Below are 17,456 nucleotides of genomic sequence, written 5' to 3'. Positions count from 1 at the left end.
TTGTGTGAGCTGGAGCCGGCTACAGGCCACAACATGCCTTATGGCCCTAGGCCAGGCTACTAGTTTTACAACGTTTATTTCTGTAGAAGAAACCCATATCTCATATTTCACCTATATCGTAAGTCCACCCCCCCCCTTATACTTTAATAAATTTTGTTTTTAGAAAACAAAAGATTTCTAACCCAAAACACATATAGATGTAGACTATAACAGAATATTGTGCAAATGATTTATTACCTACAGCTTAATCAATGTCTAGCTCCCAGCAATAAACCTTACCCAGGAAAAAGTGTTAATGATTGAACCACTAGTGAATCACAGCAGTCTTTGTCTCCAGGTTTGTGTCAGTCCACTCCTATGAGTTCGTCTTGGACACTCCTAGCATACAAACTGCATTCAAACTATTCATTTCTATAGTCTCACATTTATCCTTATAGGCAAAGTTATATATTTTTCTCCAACATGTTTGCGGTACATCTGGTATCATTTTGGTTCACAAAGCTGAAAGAAGATCAGTTAAAAAAGGTACGTTTTTTTTAAAGCCCTTTTTTACAATCTATTGATCAATTCATGTTATATAATGAAGAATAGTTAATAGCTCTTTTACTGTATGTTAAGGTTATAGATGTACCTGTATGCGAATAGTGAAAGATACTGCGCCTGACTCTGAGTTGGACGCATGTTGGGCATAAATTACACTAATAAAAAATAGCCATCCAGAAAAATTGTGAATTTACGTCCCTGTGCTGAGCTGTAGGCATCTCATGATTTGTCCAGATCTGCACCGGTAGCATATACATCAGATTTGGGTCAGTCTTATGTCAGGTATACATAGACCCATACCAACTACTAGGTCAACAGCACAAGAACAGTTTGTTAATATTTGTTTGGATAGCGAAAAACACATTCTCGGTTAGGTTTGATATAATACAGCAGATATAATATTCATTCTCACATGTAAATGAAAGTAGTCACAAGAATGTTTTTAAAATACGTCCAAAAAATCCTATAACATATGCACGATCAATGTAGAATGTAGTGATCAGCTTCAGAGGTGAAATCTCAATCAGATAATCAGAAGTGGCCAGCTGGTTAGTGACTGTCATCACCATCAGTCTGTACTTGTACCTGCCCTCTAGCAGGTGCACAAGATATGGCTCCTGGCAGGCGTATATACCTCTTGTGCGTGAACACAGCCTTACTTACGTTAGAGTCGCCCATCCCTCCCCATGTGTCTCTGGATGTGTGCAGCTTGTTTTCTGGAAAGTGCAGTACAAATTTACGGATTTTACGCTATGTAATCCATTGTATGTTAAACTCCGCATCAGGCCCATTGTGTGTGAAATTTGAATTGGCTACAATGGAATAGCTTTGAATGCTGGCCTGTAAATAGAATGTGAGGATTGCAGGATTATAGTAATTTCTAAGGTCTCTCGAGACATTGTGGCATTAAACTCACATAGAGCAAATTCTCTATAGAGCATTGTGTGCACCCTCTACGAGGTAAGGTGCAGTATTACTATTTGCTACTGTAGATTTTACATTGTAGCTACACTTAATAGAGTAGAATTTATGTTAAACAATTGTATCTGCTGTTGCCAAAATTCTAAGTTAGAATTTATACTTTAACTAATATTTGTTTAGTTTGTAGCCAGAAACTATTTAAAAATGAAATAAACTTCTGTACCTCTAAACTGGTAGAACAAGTTTCTGATAGATCAACATACTTTAGAGGCGGGTCTTTCCTGTTTATATATTGCTTGTTTATTATTCTGGTAATCGCCAAACATGGATTTTTCAGAGAAAATATTATTTTTTTTCTAGAAAAAGCTGTAAAAAAAAGAATAGGAAGTGTCCTGGTGTGTAATATACTCAACAACAGGCAGCTAGTGGTCTATTATAAGTTTGTATTATACTCTGGAGGTATGTGGGCTGGGAAAAATTGGAACCAGGGGGCATTAGTATCTGATGTTCTCAGAACAGGAAAATCATCCTAGGGGTAAATATATAAACAGTAACAAAATCATACATTGCTTCATTTACATTTGGTTATATGGTTACATATTTAATTATCACAGATCAAATAGAAGTTCACTTACAGGATTGGTATACATTAGCAGGTACATGCCTTACACTCCTGTGTAGTAAACAGGGCTGAGTATACCTTGTAACAGGCTTGGCTTACCTGTGGCACTCCAGGTGTTGTGAAACCACAAGTCCCAGCATACCCTTCCAGCAAAAAGCTGCTATATATTGTCAAAGCATGCTGGGGCTTGTAGTTTCACAACACCAGGAGTGCCACAGGTTAGCCAAGCCTGCCTTATAACATATGCTCTATAAATATTTAATACATATTTTTAATAATGGTCTCCTCCTGTAGAGTAATGTAATGCTTTAGCTAGAGAAATGTAAGATTAAATGTTATAACCATAAACCACATAGATTATGATTATCTCTCACATGACTGTTTAACAGCTCTGCAGAGACAATAATAGAGAGGGAGAGGGAGAGGCAGAGGCAGAGGCAGAAAAGAGAACAAGCTGCACAATGCCAGCATTTTGTGACATTACCTGTAGGGGGCGGTGTTTTCTAGAGGCAAGCCCAATTTTATAGTGAGATAGCGTCCGGTTTTGTTATGTATTTACACAATACTGGCACAGGATAGTGTTTTTAATGTATATTATTCCATTCATTTGAATTCTAGATATTACACATAAGATTAACCATTTTAATATATCAATGTGGAAGAACGCTGTACATATTTTATAATATAGCTATATGGAGCTCACTTTAAACAACTTCCCATTTGCATGTTTATAATGCTAACCTCATTTACCACAACGTTTTAAAGCCATCATGTCAGCCTTCATATAATGACATATTGCCAGTTTTGTCCTGTCTTAAAGTGACAGTGTTAATTGTAGTGTTTTGTTCAAAATCAATGATTGGGATGCAATGAAATCCACACTGCCTTATGGAAAAGGTTATATAAGGTTATAATACTACTCACACTGATGCACCTGTCGAATCTAATTCAGATTGTTCACCTGTAAGTGTCAGTTTATCAGTTATGAGCTCATCAGCTGGAGAGAATTAAATACACTGCATGGTTTGAGTGTACAATAAACTCTGCTTTATTAGTTACAAGTTCCTATCTATATAGCAAAACTCACGTATTGCAGAAAACTACACCCCAAAAGGTTTTAACCATTCATGTTCCCTTTACACAGATGTTAGTATATTCTCTCATTATCAACAGGAAAACTCCCCAGGGGGGGCTGGCTTATCTCCTGTCTGCTATGTCCAAGGTTATAAGCATAGCCTTGCAAATAATGAATTACTCCTACAAAACAGGTGCATCTAATTGTCTTTAAGCTATAACAGAACAAAATGGCTATAAAGCAACAAGATGTCGTCAGCTTAGTAAAATCACATTTCTCATTTCCCATCTTTTTATTCATTATTTCCCTAACACTACCTATCAGAGATCACATTCTTGCTGTTGCTTTTAATGGGTACTTGTACGCATACTCCCTTCTAACAGAACATATGAATAGGATTGCCTAAAACTGGATACATAGAACAACCCATCCCCCACCAAGAGCAAGTCCATGATCCCTCTTCTAGCTGATAGATGGTCAATGAGTCGACAACCGTCTTGCACCCGCTACATGTCCTGATGTCAGATCTTCACATATATCAGTGAACATCAGAGGCTCTGGGGCCTCTTGTGCTTCCTTTTTGTCTTTTAACTATGGATTTTTTTTAGGGAACGAAAAAAGGAAAGGGAGGGAGAAAATACACAGTGCGCTCGGCAAGTGTTATATGTCACTTATTTCACAATAGAAGGGATTGTCCTTTGAGCTGTATATCTTCATAAGGATAAACTTCAATATCGACCATGTGGATTCCAAGGAAAAGGTTCTTGGTTTCTGCACTGATCACAACTGGCAGTAATACTGAGAGTTTCACAAGGTTCACACTCATTAGATGGGATGTACAGTACAGCGGTTAAGACAGATGTGGTAACTTTAATTTTTCTGGAAGAGAAACACTTAGCTTTAATATACTTGCTAATAAGCCACATCATCAGTTTTATTAGTATATATATTATAACAAGTTAACCCGTGCATGATACTCATGCATTCTAGTCAAATCAAGATACTTAAGGTCTTAAAAAGGTTCTTGTCATGCATTTGGGCCTAGCCCAGGCCTCCTCAGGGGAAGATCGTTACTTCCCGACGCAAGCGCCCTTTTTAATGTGTGTTCATGAAGTAAAATTACCTCACGAAAATGAGTTTGACCCCTCAACTCGTAAATTTAGCCTTTACTACCCCTCCCATGGGGGGAAGGGGGGATGATGGAAGTTAACTGACTTGACTATTCTAATTTTTTTGTCAAATAATGTCAGTATACCAAATTTCAGGTCAATTGGATGAGCCCTTTCTGAGAAAATAGTTTTTTCCACACACACACGCCTCTACACATGTGTGTTCATGAGGTAAAATGAGTTTGAGCCCTACCAAATTTCAGCCCTTTTTGAATTTTTTTCCCCACATACACTAAGAATTTAGTAGGTCAGTGTATAACTCTGCCCAGCAGGTGGCGCTGCAACTTGTTGTTTTTTTTCCACACACAGACGCCACTAAGCATTTATATATTAGATAAGGATTAGTAACAGTCCTTGAAGTACAACATGTATAAAACCTGATAACCATCCTCCTATACCCTTGAACTAATCGGCCAGGTACAGCCATGAAAACTATCCTTCTAGATAAGCATCTCCAGTGTACTCCTTTAAAAATTTATATTTCATGTCTTAATTTTTTTGTAAGTGTTCATCAAACATTTTCTCTGGATCATCTGTGTCACTAGTTAAAAAGGTGCAACCCTGGGCTTCAATTTACATATTTAGGGTCAGGCAGTACCCTCCAGACTAAAATGTCAGGTAATCCAATATTAACCTATTGTCTTGTGTAAATGTAATAAAGTGTTGGCCCACAATTCTCACAAATACATTTCTGCATTGGGTGTAAACCCCTACAGTCATGGGTTGCTCTTTTCTTATTTGGTTGGGTTAAACTTTCATATTAGAATTTTTCTCATTATGTATAATCATCTCTACATTACTATTGGCATGTCTGGTTCTTCCAGACCTAGCTTTCCTTTCTAGACTAGTACACATCTACAGCCTACAGGAAAGGAACATAATGTGCAATCAATATTCCTCCTGCTAATATCAATGAACACCACTCTCTGGTCTCCTTTGGACCTTTAAAAAACTTGTAAAATACATTTTACTCAGACTCCCCTTGTCTGAAGATCTTGCAGTGGGATACGTGTATTCAGGTGTCATTTCCCTGTACTTCCACTACCATGGGAGTTGTCAATAAGACCTGGAGAGGACTCTCGTATCTGGGTTCAAGACTCTTCCTGAAATGCTTTTTCACGACCACCCAGTCCCCCGGTTGCAGTTTATGGGTACCTGCATCAAAATTAGGGCCTGGAATGAAAGAAATCACTTGACCGTGTATTTCAGTTCGTTGTTTCTATAATAAAGCAACATAGTTCAACAAATCACCATGTACATGCTGTAGTTGCTATGGAAAGTAACAGCCTGTTCTGTGTGCTGTGCCAAACAGTATCTGATTTGTTGCTAAACCTGTGTCTTTCCTAGGAGTGTTTCTTACTGAGATCTATGGCAGACCTGTTTCAGCCATTATATTCTGCATTTTCAATTTTAGAGCAGACTTGCCAACTCTCCCGAAATATCCGGGAGACTCCCGCATTTTGCGAGAGTCTCCCGGGCTCCCGGGCGAGTGTGGCAATCCCCCGCATCTGGATAATTCTGCCCACTTCCTAGTGAAGTGGGCAGAATTAAGTCCCAAACGCCGCGATTCCCGGTGAATCGCGGCGTTTGGCCCCGCCCCCCGCTGTCAAATGACGCATTTTGCGTCATCACGTCATGGGGGCAGGTCCAAAATGACGTCACTTGGAGCCCCGCCCCCCCCCCCCCCCCCCCGTCACGCCCACCTCCTCTGCAGGCTCCCGGATTTCACCAACAGAAAGTTGGTAAGTATGTTTTAGAGTACCATTAAGGCGCTCCACACATCCCGAACTTTGGGGTCTGTGAGGGGTGTGACGGGCAGATATGATTCCCATGTCTTTTAACAGTTCCTGGAATCCTTGCCCCATAAAGTGTGTCCCTCTGTCACTTACAATGACCTCTGGTACCCCATATCAGCAGATTACCTCACTTGTAAGTTTCTTGGCTACTGCTTTAGTATTTGCTTTTCTATACAGCCACGCCTCCAGCCAGTGACTAAAGAAGTCGGCACAGACTAGCACATTCTCAATGCCCGAGCATTTGGGAAGTTGTATAAAGTCTATCTGTATCCTCTTATAGGGATACTGTGTCTGGGGTGCGGTTTTCCATAGGACTGACTTACCTGGGTTATTCTATGCACAGATTAAGCATCCTGCTACTAACACCTGTGCTGCTTGGACAAACCCTGCTGCTATCCATAACCTGCTAGTGAGAACAACCATAGCATCTTTCCCCAGATGCACTTTCTTGTGTGCTATATTGGCCATAATCATGTGCTCTTAAAAACGCATAACTTGAATCAATGTAAATGTTTACTCTTTGTCCTTTTGCATATATGCATGCAAGTGTCAGGGCCTTTAATTCAGCATCTTGTGCTGACATGTGACTCGGTAGATTCTGTTGAATCACTCTTTCTGTGTGTGTGGTTACAGCACACCCTGTATAAGAAACACCATCTATGTGGTAGCGTGAGATGTCTGCATTTGGTAGCGGTGTATCTATGTCAGATAAAACCAAAGATCCTTGTCTCATTAGTTCTACACAATCATATTCAGAAAAATTTTGTGTTTGCATTTTTTTCTTCCTGTTCAAGCTGGGAAGGGATTCCCCCAAATCCCTAGGGGAACCCCGATATATAAAGTTACTTCTCCCATCTTTTGAAACTTGCTGCAATAAGGCAGCAGGATTCAACATTGTGCACCACTTAAGTGTAACGTTACAGGGAGTTAGCAGTGCTACTTAGTCTGGCTGCTGAGAAGTGTTTTGTTTGTGCTTGATTTAAAATTTCTATTACCGCATGTGGCACCATTTGGGTTACTGGGTGCCCTAGCACAATATCTGTACTTTTTCCAAACACTATGGCCACTGCAGCCATTGCTCATATGACTGGGTCTAATTGTGCAGAGTAGTATGCAAGTGACCTTAGCTTGCAACCATGTATCTGTGTCAGTACTCCTTGTGCGTGTGCACTTACTTTATAACAAAATAATGTGAAAAGCTTGTCATAATCTGGCAAAGTCAGTGCTGGCGCTGAAGTTACTTCAACTTAAAATTGGCTCTGCTCAGAGGAGAGTATAAATGGCTTGCTATCATCCTCATCACAGATAATAGCTCTTAAAGTCTTAAGGCTTTTTCATTTATGTACAAACATTTAATTCCCATTAATGCATTACCATACCCATGATACAAAGAGGTATTTACAGTATATGATGATTATAGCACAGTAAATAAGGGCAGTGAATGTCTTTACAACACTGATTGACTCAAAACTATTCTGAGGATAAAAGAATAAAAACCTTTATCTACCATAATTTGACATTACATTGCATTACTTTCTTTCAAACCATCTGATATAAAATTTGGTTTAAAAAAACACAAAAATAAACCTAAACACTATTTCATATTCAACTATGTTCGTCCATTTCTCCTTTTCTCTTTAAAAACATCTTCTCACCTTCTACGACATACAGAAAAACCACCCAGTTCATGCATTTGCTATGCGAATAGCCCATAAACTCTAATATCTCTTTCCAAAACAAGGTAATCATTACACAGCAGAATCTACGTTCTTTAAATCCTTCATTAGTTTATACTTATGTTTGTTGTGGCTGTAGACCAAAACATATTGCAAACGCCCCTTACCAGTCCATAGCATGGGTGGATCTGGAGACCCACCATGTTGGGATCCCCTCTATGGCATCACCTTGGGAGTGCATGGGTGTCTGCTACCTTCTGAAGAAGTCTGCCAGCTGCAGACTCAATCTGTTTGTTGTTAGCCTAGGTGAGACAGCTGTAAGAAGCTATTGTGATTCAGGAAATTTGTTTGGAGGGATCCAGTTTTATTTCAGTTAAAACTTGGGCTGGATAGGAGCTCTCTTTCTAAGTTGTCAGCATCTTCAGCCTCCAATCCACACCTCCCGTATCCACTACAGGTTGAAACTAAAGCAGATTTGTGTGTTTTTCTTTTTTTATGTTTTTCTTTTTTTTTCAACTTTTAGAAACAAATTAGAGCAGTAGTTTCAACATAGTACAATACTGATATCAATGTCATGCCAGTATACAGTAGAATGATGCTATATGAATGATTCCTTTAGCAAGGTATTATGAGCTGAACAGTTAGAACTGCAGTCATTGGATTGAGCCTGTATTGGTGGGTGAGCCACACTCTCCTTACACTAAGTTAATAGACTTACACATCAGGCCTGGATTTGTGTAGAGGACGGGCCTAGGGTGACAGGTCTGACAGGGGCTTCACTCTGTTAGATTTGCACATCCATTGCTTTATTGAAATTTGTATTCTGTATATAAATGATTTATTTCCACACAATAATAGTAATACATTAAATGTCATCTTATTAACTGCCGCTGTTTGAGAGTCCTTTGTAACAGATTATTGATTTTTCGGCCCTGTAGTCTGTTCAGAATATATATTCTGCACATTGTATACCCACAGAGCTGCATTAAAACTCCATGGAAACCTATGCAAAATACTACCCCCACCCCCTCCCTTCAGACCCCTCAGTGCCCATGGGCCCTAGGCAGGAGTCTAGGTTGCTTAATCGATGATCTAGTTCTGGCATCAGGGTCCAGAGTTGAACATGCTCAGTTTATGATGGCAACAATAATCCTGCCTAATGATATAAAGATATAACAGGAAAGCACAGACAGAATCTATAAAGAAAAAAACAATGACTTTGATAAAAGATGTAGGGGATATAAAAACCAATAAATTACTCATCTCTTATCTAAAGGTGGAAAACTACTTAACGATGAATACTATTTTTTCTTGCTTACAATAAATGTCTGTGGTGGAAAGAATATTGGATAGTGCAGGATTACACATGTTCTTGAATGTATCTCATTAAGAAACTCATACAATTACCTTGTATTGTATTAAAGACTTACTAAGCATCAAATCTTGACAAATTGTTAGGAAACATTCAGTATAAAATAAAATGAAAATTCTCAAAAAAAAAATCTCTTGTTTATGTGTACTGTGCAATAGAGCATATATTTCCCTTTCAAGAAGGGTTAAATCAATGGTACAAGACCAGTGCTAAATGCTGAAAACCAATCTCCATTACTTAAAATAACCTGTGATATTATCACATATATGTCCCAAAATTAGTGTGATGCCTGGGGTGATGATCTGATTGTAATTGGCCATTTTCAGGCATGTCTGGTGACTGTCAGCCTATGTATGCAGTCATTTATTGGCCTCTATGGGGTTGTGTCGTGTAGTGTGTGTCATGTTGAAATTGGATCATTTCGCTTTGTTTACAGCCAGAATTCCATGTGTATATTATGGTTATTAAGCTATGTTGACCTATGAGTATCTCCTTTATTATATTGTGTGTTTTTTTCCAAGCCTACTGCAAACACACTGACCATAAAGGAGGGGAATTATTATGGCACATTCCACTTAACCTGCTATATCTGGGTGACTGATTTTGGTTTAACAAATACAGCTTAATCTTCCTTCACTGTTCACTTTATAAGGTTGGCTACGCACTACAATGTTATCAGCAGATTATCGGGCCAATCAGACAATAAACGACTGATTGCCCCATATCACAGTAGTGCGGCGGTTCCCAAACTGTGCGCTGCGGCTCCCAGGGGTGCCGCGGCGCTGTCACTGGGGTGCCGTGAGCCAGCCACAGAAAAAAACAAAGAACACAGAAACTTACCAATCCGCCGGGCGCCGAGATCCAGCAGCCTCCTCTATCCCGCAGCTGTCACTGAATATCGACGTCAGTGACAGCTGCGGGAGAGAGGAGGCTGCTGGGGCCTGGCGGATTGGTAAGTTTCTGTGTTTTTTTGTTATTTTCTATGGCTGGCTCGCGGCAGAGGAGGGTGACAGCGGGGCAGAGGAGGGTGACAGCGGGGCAGAGGAGGGTGACAGCGGGGCAGAGGAGGGTGACAGCGGGGCAGAGGAGGGTGACAGCGGGGCAGAGGAGGGTGACAGCGGGGCAGAGGAGGGTGACAGCGGGGCAGAGGAGGGGCACATCGGGGCAGAGGAGGGGCACATCGGGGCAGAGGAGGGTGACAGCGGGGCAGAGGAGGGTGACAGCGGGGCAAAGGAGGGGCACAGTGGGGCAGAGGGCAGAGGAGGGGATAGCGTGACAGAGGGCAGAGGAGGGGGACAGCGTGACAGAGAGCAGAGGAGGGGGGACAGCATGACAGAGGGCAGAGGGGGCAGTGTGAGAGAGGGCAGATTGTCTGGATGCAGAGGGGGCAGAGTGTCTGGATGCAGAGGGGGCATTTTTGCATACAACTAAATAAGTATTTCTGTCCTGACCTAAATACTTATTACAATTTTTTGACCCAACTACTTCTAAAACAGGACTGATCAATAATTATTTTGGAGGGGTGCCTTGAAAAAATTTGGAGACTCTAAAGGTGCCGTGAACTGCAAAAGTTTGGGAACCACTGCAGTAGTGTGTACCCTGCAACAAGGAAGGATTATGGTTCCATACCACATAATATTGTTCAACAAGATTGTTAAACTGAACTAAAAATCTCATTCAATGATGGAACAATGTCATTCCAATTCTGAAGTGTGTATGCACTCTGCAGAAGTGGAACGACAATTTGGCTGATAGTGACATCCCCGGACACAGCAAGACAGCGTTTTGCGCTCTATGCAGAAAGCTAACATCAGGTTTCCCTACCCAGTGCTCTTATCCTCTCCCAGCGACTGCAGTCTGACAGCCCGACCCGACTTCCTAGCCCAACTGTCAGACTGCACAATGCATGTTCCAGACATTTTAAATGCCACAAAAAATCCATTGCTGTGTGTGTGGCAGTGTCACCACCTTCAATGTCAGCAGCAAAGTCACATCATCATAAGTACAAACCTCGTCAGTCAGTGCTGTGACAGTTTCAGTGAGGATACTAGTTAGCGCAGGGGTACATATTATGACATCTGTCACTGTGGACATCTCTCACTGTTGCAGCTGATGGTTATGACAGATGAAGAGCTCAGATCTGAAGGTAGTCTGGTACAGTGTGTACAGATGAATCGGCATGCTGATCAGGATTTTATTGTTCCCCTGTATAAAGTTCAGGGGCAAAACAGCAGCACTACCTGGTAGAATTGAGGTACTGCAGCCACATACAAAATACAAGCAGAGTCCTAACAGATATCTGATAAAGACAGAAAGGGTTCAGAAATAAGGTAACTGTGGAAATGGCATCTGTAAATCCCTAAATCATTACAAAACTAAATGGTTACAAAAGGCTACATGACTTCCCCTCTCTTATAGTCAGTGTGTATTTAAATTTTTATTTTTGAGTCATCTGAGCTTACAGAACAAAATCTACACCTATATCTAAACAAATTAAAGTGTTTATTGATAAGTGTGCATTATATTGTTAACTTTACATCTGTAGGTTGATCGATTTTTGTACCATATGCGTCTGTCAGATGAAAATTTGCTGGATATAATGGCTCGGTTTCAAGCAGAGATGGATAAAGGCTTGAAGAAAGACACAAACCCAACTGCATCAGTGAAGATGTTGCCAACTTGTGTCAGGTCAACTCCTGATGGATCTGGTAAGTGATTAAAATAAAACACATTTAGCAAATTATAATGGTTGTGTGTTAAAATGCACACAGACACACACACACACGTGCAAAATCAATGTTGCGAAAAGTAAAAATGCCACTTTGGCTTTGAATGCTGGCAAATTCCTGTGTAGCAGTGTGAAACTAGATGCAGCTGATACAATAGCAGTTACATAGTATCACAACAGCCATTCACTTGCCCTGTTCTATTACTTATTTACTTTGGAAAAGAACCATTGTGACTGGCAGGCATTACACACACGTACTTTGGACAGTTATGCATTTGGATTCTTGTTATATGTATGTTATCTGTGCATGAATAATGTAACATAGAAATGTGTTCTATGTGTGAAGAACGGGTATCCTTACCCTACAATCTATAAATATATAAAAGGCTAACACACAAATTTTGTAAAATATAATATAATATAATATATATATATATATATTATTACATTGAGGTATTTCAATCAGACCCATTGCCAGAGGTGTATAAAATCAAGCACCTAGCTATGCAGTCTTCATTTGCATAATAGGTTGATCTGAAGAGCTCAGTGACTTCAAGCGTGGTACAGTGATAGGATGCCACCTTTGCAATAAGAGAAATTTCATCCCAGATGGATATTCCATGGTCAGTCGTGAGTGATATTATTAGAAAGTGAAAGCGTTTAGGAACAACAGCAACTCAGCAATGAAGCGGAAGACCATAAAAAATCACAGAGCGGGGTCAACGACTGCTTGGTGGAGGAGGGATAATGGTATGGGTCTGTTTTTCAAGGTTTAGGCTTAGGCCCCTTATCTCCAGTGAAGGGTAATCTTAATGCTTCAGCATACCAAGTCATTTTGGACAATGCTATGCTTCCAACTTTGTGACAACAGTTTGGGGAAGGCCCATTTCTATTCCAACATAACTGCGCCCCCGTGCGTAAAGGTAAAGCAAGGACTACAAAGACATGGTTTTATGAGTTCAGTGTGGAAGAACTTGACTGGGCCGCACAGAATCCTGACCTCAACCCAACATCAAACATCCTTTGGGACGAATTGGAAAGGAGATTGCGAGCCTGGCCTTATCATCCAACATCAGTGCCTGAACTCATAAATGCTCTACAGAATGAATGGGCACAAATTCCGACAGAAACACTCCAACATCTTGTTGAAAGCCTTTGAAGAAGAGTAGAAGCTGTTATCACTGCAAAAGGGGGGAACAACTCCATATTAATGTGTATATATATGTGAATACAATATCATTACAGTCCCTGTTGGTGTAATGGTCAAGCGAATACTTTTGTCCATATAGTGTGTATGTGTATATATATATATGTATGTATATATATATATATATAATATATATATATAGATATACACAATCACAAGTAACACAGCTGCAATGTTACAGTTATAAAATATCAAGCCATAACCAGTTAAACCCTTTCTATCTGCCTGTAAGCTGACTCAACAATATGTAGTTGATGCTTGCGTGAAAACTGAAACCAATCGGCTTAATTATATACATCAAAATCCAAAAAATTGAGGACGAAAAAATATACCGTCCTTATGGATGACCTGCATGGTGAAGCACCAGGTTTGTTCCCCGGAAAATCTGTCATCCTTCCTTCTTCATTCCAAAGAAGCCAAAGAAATATGGCACAAAATGACCAAGATACAATGGACATTGTTCGCAAGTACGGAAAGCCAGATTATTTTATCACAATGACATGTAATCCGAAATGGCCAGAGATAATGGATATCTTGGCATATATTTACCTGATCCTGTTTTTAGTCACAGTCAACTTTATGTGACAATATCCAGAGTATGGCGATCTGGCGACGTGAAAATCAAAATTATTGGTGGCATGGAACAGGGGAAATTGGTATAAGAGAAGATTTACACAAAAAATGTGGTATATAAAGAAATATTTGTAAAACAGGAATTGTGGTTCTTGACTCCACATTCGTGGGATAAAAGATACGCGGAATGTAAACGTTACCAAAAAAGGATCATTTTGACGACTTTTAACTAGTTATATAAACTTAATCTACAAGAGCTTTGCTATATTACTCTTCTTTGTCCTATTGTTGTCCTGGTTGTTGTGCTGATATGTTGCTATATTGGTCATATGCTGACATCACTTAAATGTCTGTTAAACCTAAATTGGCCTGAAATCATCATGTTTGGGGCTAGATTGATTGAATCTACCCAATTAAGTTGTCATCTAATGAAGCACATCCAGAAGTCTAATTGACTGATGACCATACTGTTATAAGAATTAAGTCAATGGCATCTCATGGGGCCCATATGATACGGTTGTTTGAAAAAACCCCTGAATGAACAGTTCTGTTTAATCTGGCCTACCACATGTGTGGTCTAATTGTCCACACAACCATTCTTTGATCAGGCCAAGTGACTGGATTGTTATGTTGTCCAGCTCTGTGCACTGTTGTTCAAGAAATCACTAACATATTGACGAGCCTTAGTTAGTGATTAGTTATTCATCATCATCATCATCATCATCATTTATTTATATAGCGCCAACATATTCCGTAGCGCTTTACAATTGGGGAGAAACATAATAAACTAATAAACAAACTGGGTGAAACGGACAAAGAGGTGAGAGGGCCCTGCTCGCAAGCTTACAATCTATGGAAGTCCTTTAAACATTTGCTCCTATGTTGCTATTTTTGGGAGGCTCTTCCTCCACACACACGCACATTTATATATCACAATTTTATAATCATTGCCTTTTCCCTGTGGTACAGAAAAGGGGGATTTTCTTGCCCTTGATCTTGGTGGTTCGAAATTCCGAGTTCTAAGGGTGAAAGTATCTGAAGATGGAAAACAGAATGTGCAAATGGACAGTCAGTTTTATCCAACTCCTGACGAGATAATAAATGGAAGTAAAGCTGAAGTAAGTTTGCCTAGGTGCAATATTCTCAATGCTAATTTATCAGGTGTACAGAATACAGATCAATCATGAAAATCTGATCTATCTAAATTATGCCATTCACTTGTTTAATTTCCTTTTGTTAGCATACATTCATAGATTAGGACATGCTTAATTCATCAATATGCCTATAACAAAAAAGAGAAACCTACACTCTTCCAGTATATGTAGAGACTGTCAAACCCACAGACATGTTCCTTTGTTGCTTCTAATGAATGCCAATTTAATGCAGCTCTTTGACTATGTTGCTGACTGTCTGGGTGATTTCATGAAGAAAAGAATGATAACAGAAAAGCTTCCTCTCGGGTTCACCTTCTCATTTCCATGCAAGCAGACGAAGCTCGATGAGGTAAGACAATTGTTTGAGCCCCTGTATGTCTAAATAATGCCTACCATTTATAGTGCATCACAATGACTAACTTTATTATTATATTTGTTAAAAATAATATTTATTTCTAAAGCACCAATATCCTCCACGGCACTTTGCAGAGTTAGTAATACATACAGGCAGGGCCGCCATCAGAAATTGTGGGGCCCAGTACAAATGAAGCAGGCAGGGCCTCCCGATGAACCAGGGCCCCCCGATGAACCAGGGCCATCTTTCCGACTGCGGTGCCCGGGGGCCCAGGGGGAAAGGGGGCCCATGGAAATGAAATAAAAATCACTGAACCTAATCAGTTAAGTTCAGGTAAGTTAAGGTGGTCCCTAATATATATATATATATATATATATATATATATATATATATATATATATATATATATATAATCACTTTCCCCAGCTGTGGCTGCAGGTTTCTTTAGTTGCGGCTTGTCTGGATCCTGGAATGTTGGGGGCCCTAGTTGGAAAAAAAAAATGGGTACATTTAGAAAATTACAGCCTGTAGCAAGTGTATGCTGGAGGTGACTTTTTTACTTCACTGACTACATGTGAAGATTCGTCCAAAGTTTCTACCTCTAATTTAGAACCCAAAAATGTCTAAACCAGTGGTTTCCAAACTTTTGCAGTTCGTGGCACCCTTAGAGTCTCCATAATGTTTTCAAGGCACCCCTCCAAAATAATTACTGAGCAGTGTTGTTTTAGAAGTAGTTGGGTCAAAAAAAATTAATAAGTATTTAGGTCAGGACAGAAATACTTATTTAGTTGTGTGCAAAAATGCCCCCTCTACATCCAGTCACTCTGCCCCCTCTCACGCGGCCCCCTCTCATGCTGCCCCCCCTCCTCTGTCCTCTGTCATGCTTCCTCTCACTCTGCCCTCTGTCCCCTCCTCTGGCCTCTGTCCCCCTCCTCTCCCTCTGTCACGCTGTCCCTTCATCTGGCCTCTGTCACGCTGCCCCCTCTCCTCTGTCACGCTGTCACACTGCCCCCTCCTCTGCCCTCTGTCACGCTGCCCCCTCTCCTCTGTCACGCTGCCCCCTCTCCTCTGTCACGCTGTCCCCTCCTCTGGCCTCTGTCACGCTGTCCCCTCTCCTCTGTCACGCTGTCCCCTCTCCTCTGCCATGCTCCCTCTCACTCGGTTTCCTCTGCCGCGGGAAAGCCAGAAGAAAACAAAACATAAACTCACCAATCTGCACGGCGCCGGGACCCAGCATTCTCCCTCTCTCTCACGCAGCTTGTCGCTATAGTGACAAGCTGCGTGAGAGAGGAGTTTGCTGGGTCCCGGCGGCGCGCGGATTGGTGAGTTTATGTTTTGTTTTCTTCTGGCTTTCCCGCGGCACCCCTGTGAGCCGCGGCGCACACTTTGGGAACCGCTGGTCTAAACCCTAATGTTTGTCATGGGATCCACAGGCCTGTACAGAATTTGTCAGTTGTGCATTTAAAATATCCCTTTATTTACTTACCTTTGAATTAGCTTTTTTCCTCTATTCTCTTCTCTTTTCTTTTCTTCAGTTTTCTTGCTTCTGTCTTGTTCCTCTCTGCACAGTTCCTCACTGAGTGTCAGGCGTGACTTGATGATGTCACGCCTGACATTCAGTGTAAATAGTGCAGAGAGGAAGAAGGAGGGACGCCAGCACTGCCATCACAGGTGAGTATCTGTGTTTTTTTTTGTGTTTTTTTCCCTCTAGCCTGCTCCCCCCTGAATACCAGCACCTGCGGCCGCCCGCAGCAGTCTGGAGAGGAGGAATAGGGGTGGGCAAGTATAAAGTGAGTATAGTAAGGGAGTGTTTTCTTCCGTGCCATGTAACTGAATGTGGACACATCCTAGATATACCTCTTTTAGTCATATCTCCTGTGGGTACTTGATAGCTGGTGCAGACACACTGCTATCTATACGACCATCAGCAGCACTGGGTCTTAGATCAAAAAACTGCAAAACGCAACACTTCATAGCATTGAAATATTAAATAGTGTTCGGTCCGTTCTCTCTTCTATTTTAGTGTGTGTCTGGAAGTAGACTATGAGATAAACATTATAGTTAATCTTCTGTGGTTTCTTTTTAAGGGGGTCTTGATTTCATGGACAAAAAACTATAAAGTGAGAGGGGTTCAACAAACTGATGTGGTGAACTCACTGCGTAAGACTTTAAAGAAAAAAAAGGTATGTTGTAAATCTCCTTTGTTTATCCTATATAGAGAAAGTGATCTATAAATATAATAACGCAAGCTGGTACAAGGATTAG

The 17,456-nt window shown here is 40.6% G+C and overlaps 1 protein-coding gene across 1 annotated transcript in view; it reads left to right on the top strand.

The window, feature by feature from the left end:
* Nucleotides 1–358: 358 nt before the first annotated feature.
* Nucleotides 359–17,456, top strand: part of LOC142161160 (hexokinase HKDC1-like) — a 39,750-nt gene continuing 22,652 nt past the window's right edge. The window contains exons 1-5 of the mRNA XM_075216468.1: nt 359–525; nt 11,720–11,882; nt 14,652–14,800; nt 15,069–15,185; nt 17,279–17,374. Of these exons, the coding sequence (XP_075072569.1) occupies nt 463–525; nt 11,720–11,882; nt 14,652–14,800; nt 15,069–15,185; nt 17,279–17,374 (588 nt within the window). The 5' untranslated portion in view covers nt 359–462. The remainder of the gene's footprint in view (nt 526–11,719; nt 11,883–14,651; nt 14,801–15,068; nt 15,186–17,278; nt 17,375–17,456) is intronic.

The sequence above is a fragment of the Mixophyes fleayi genome, chromosome 6 (assembly GCF_038048845.1).
Source record: "Mixophyes fleayi isolate aMixFle1 chromosome 6, aMixFle1.hap1, whole genome shotgun sequence".
Taxonomy (NCBI): Eukaryota; Metazoa; Chordata; class Amphibia; order Anura; family Limnodynastidae; genus Mixophyes; species Mixophyes fleayi.
The sequence above is the reverse complement of the archived record's forward strand: the minus strand, read 5'-3'. Positions and strand labels throughout refer to the sequence as shown.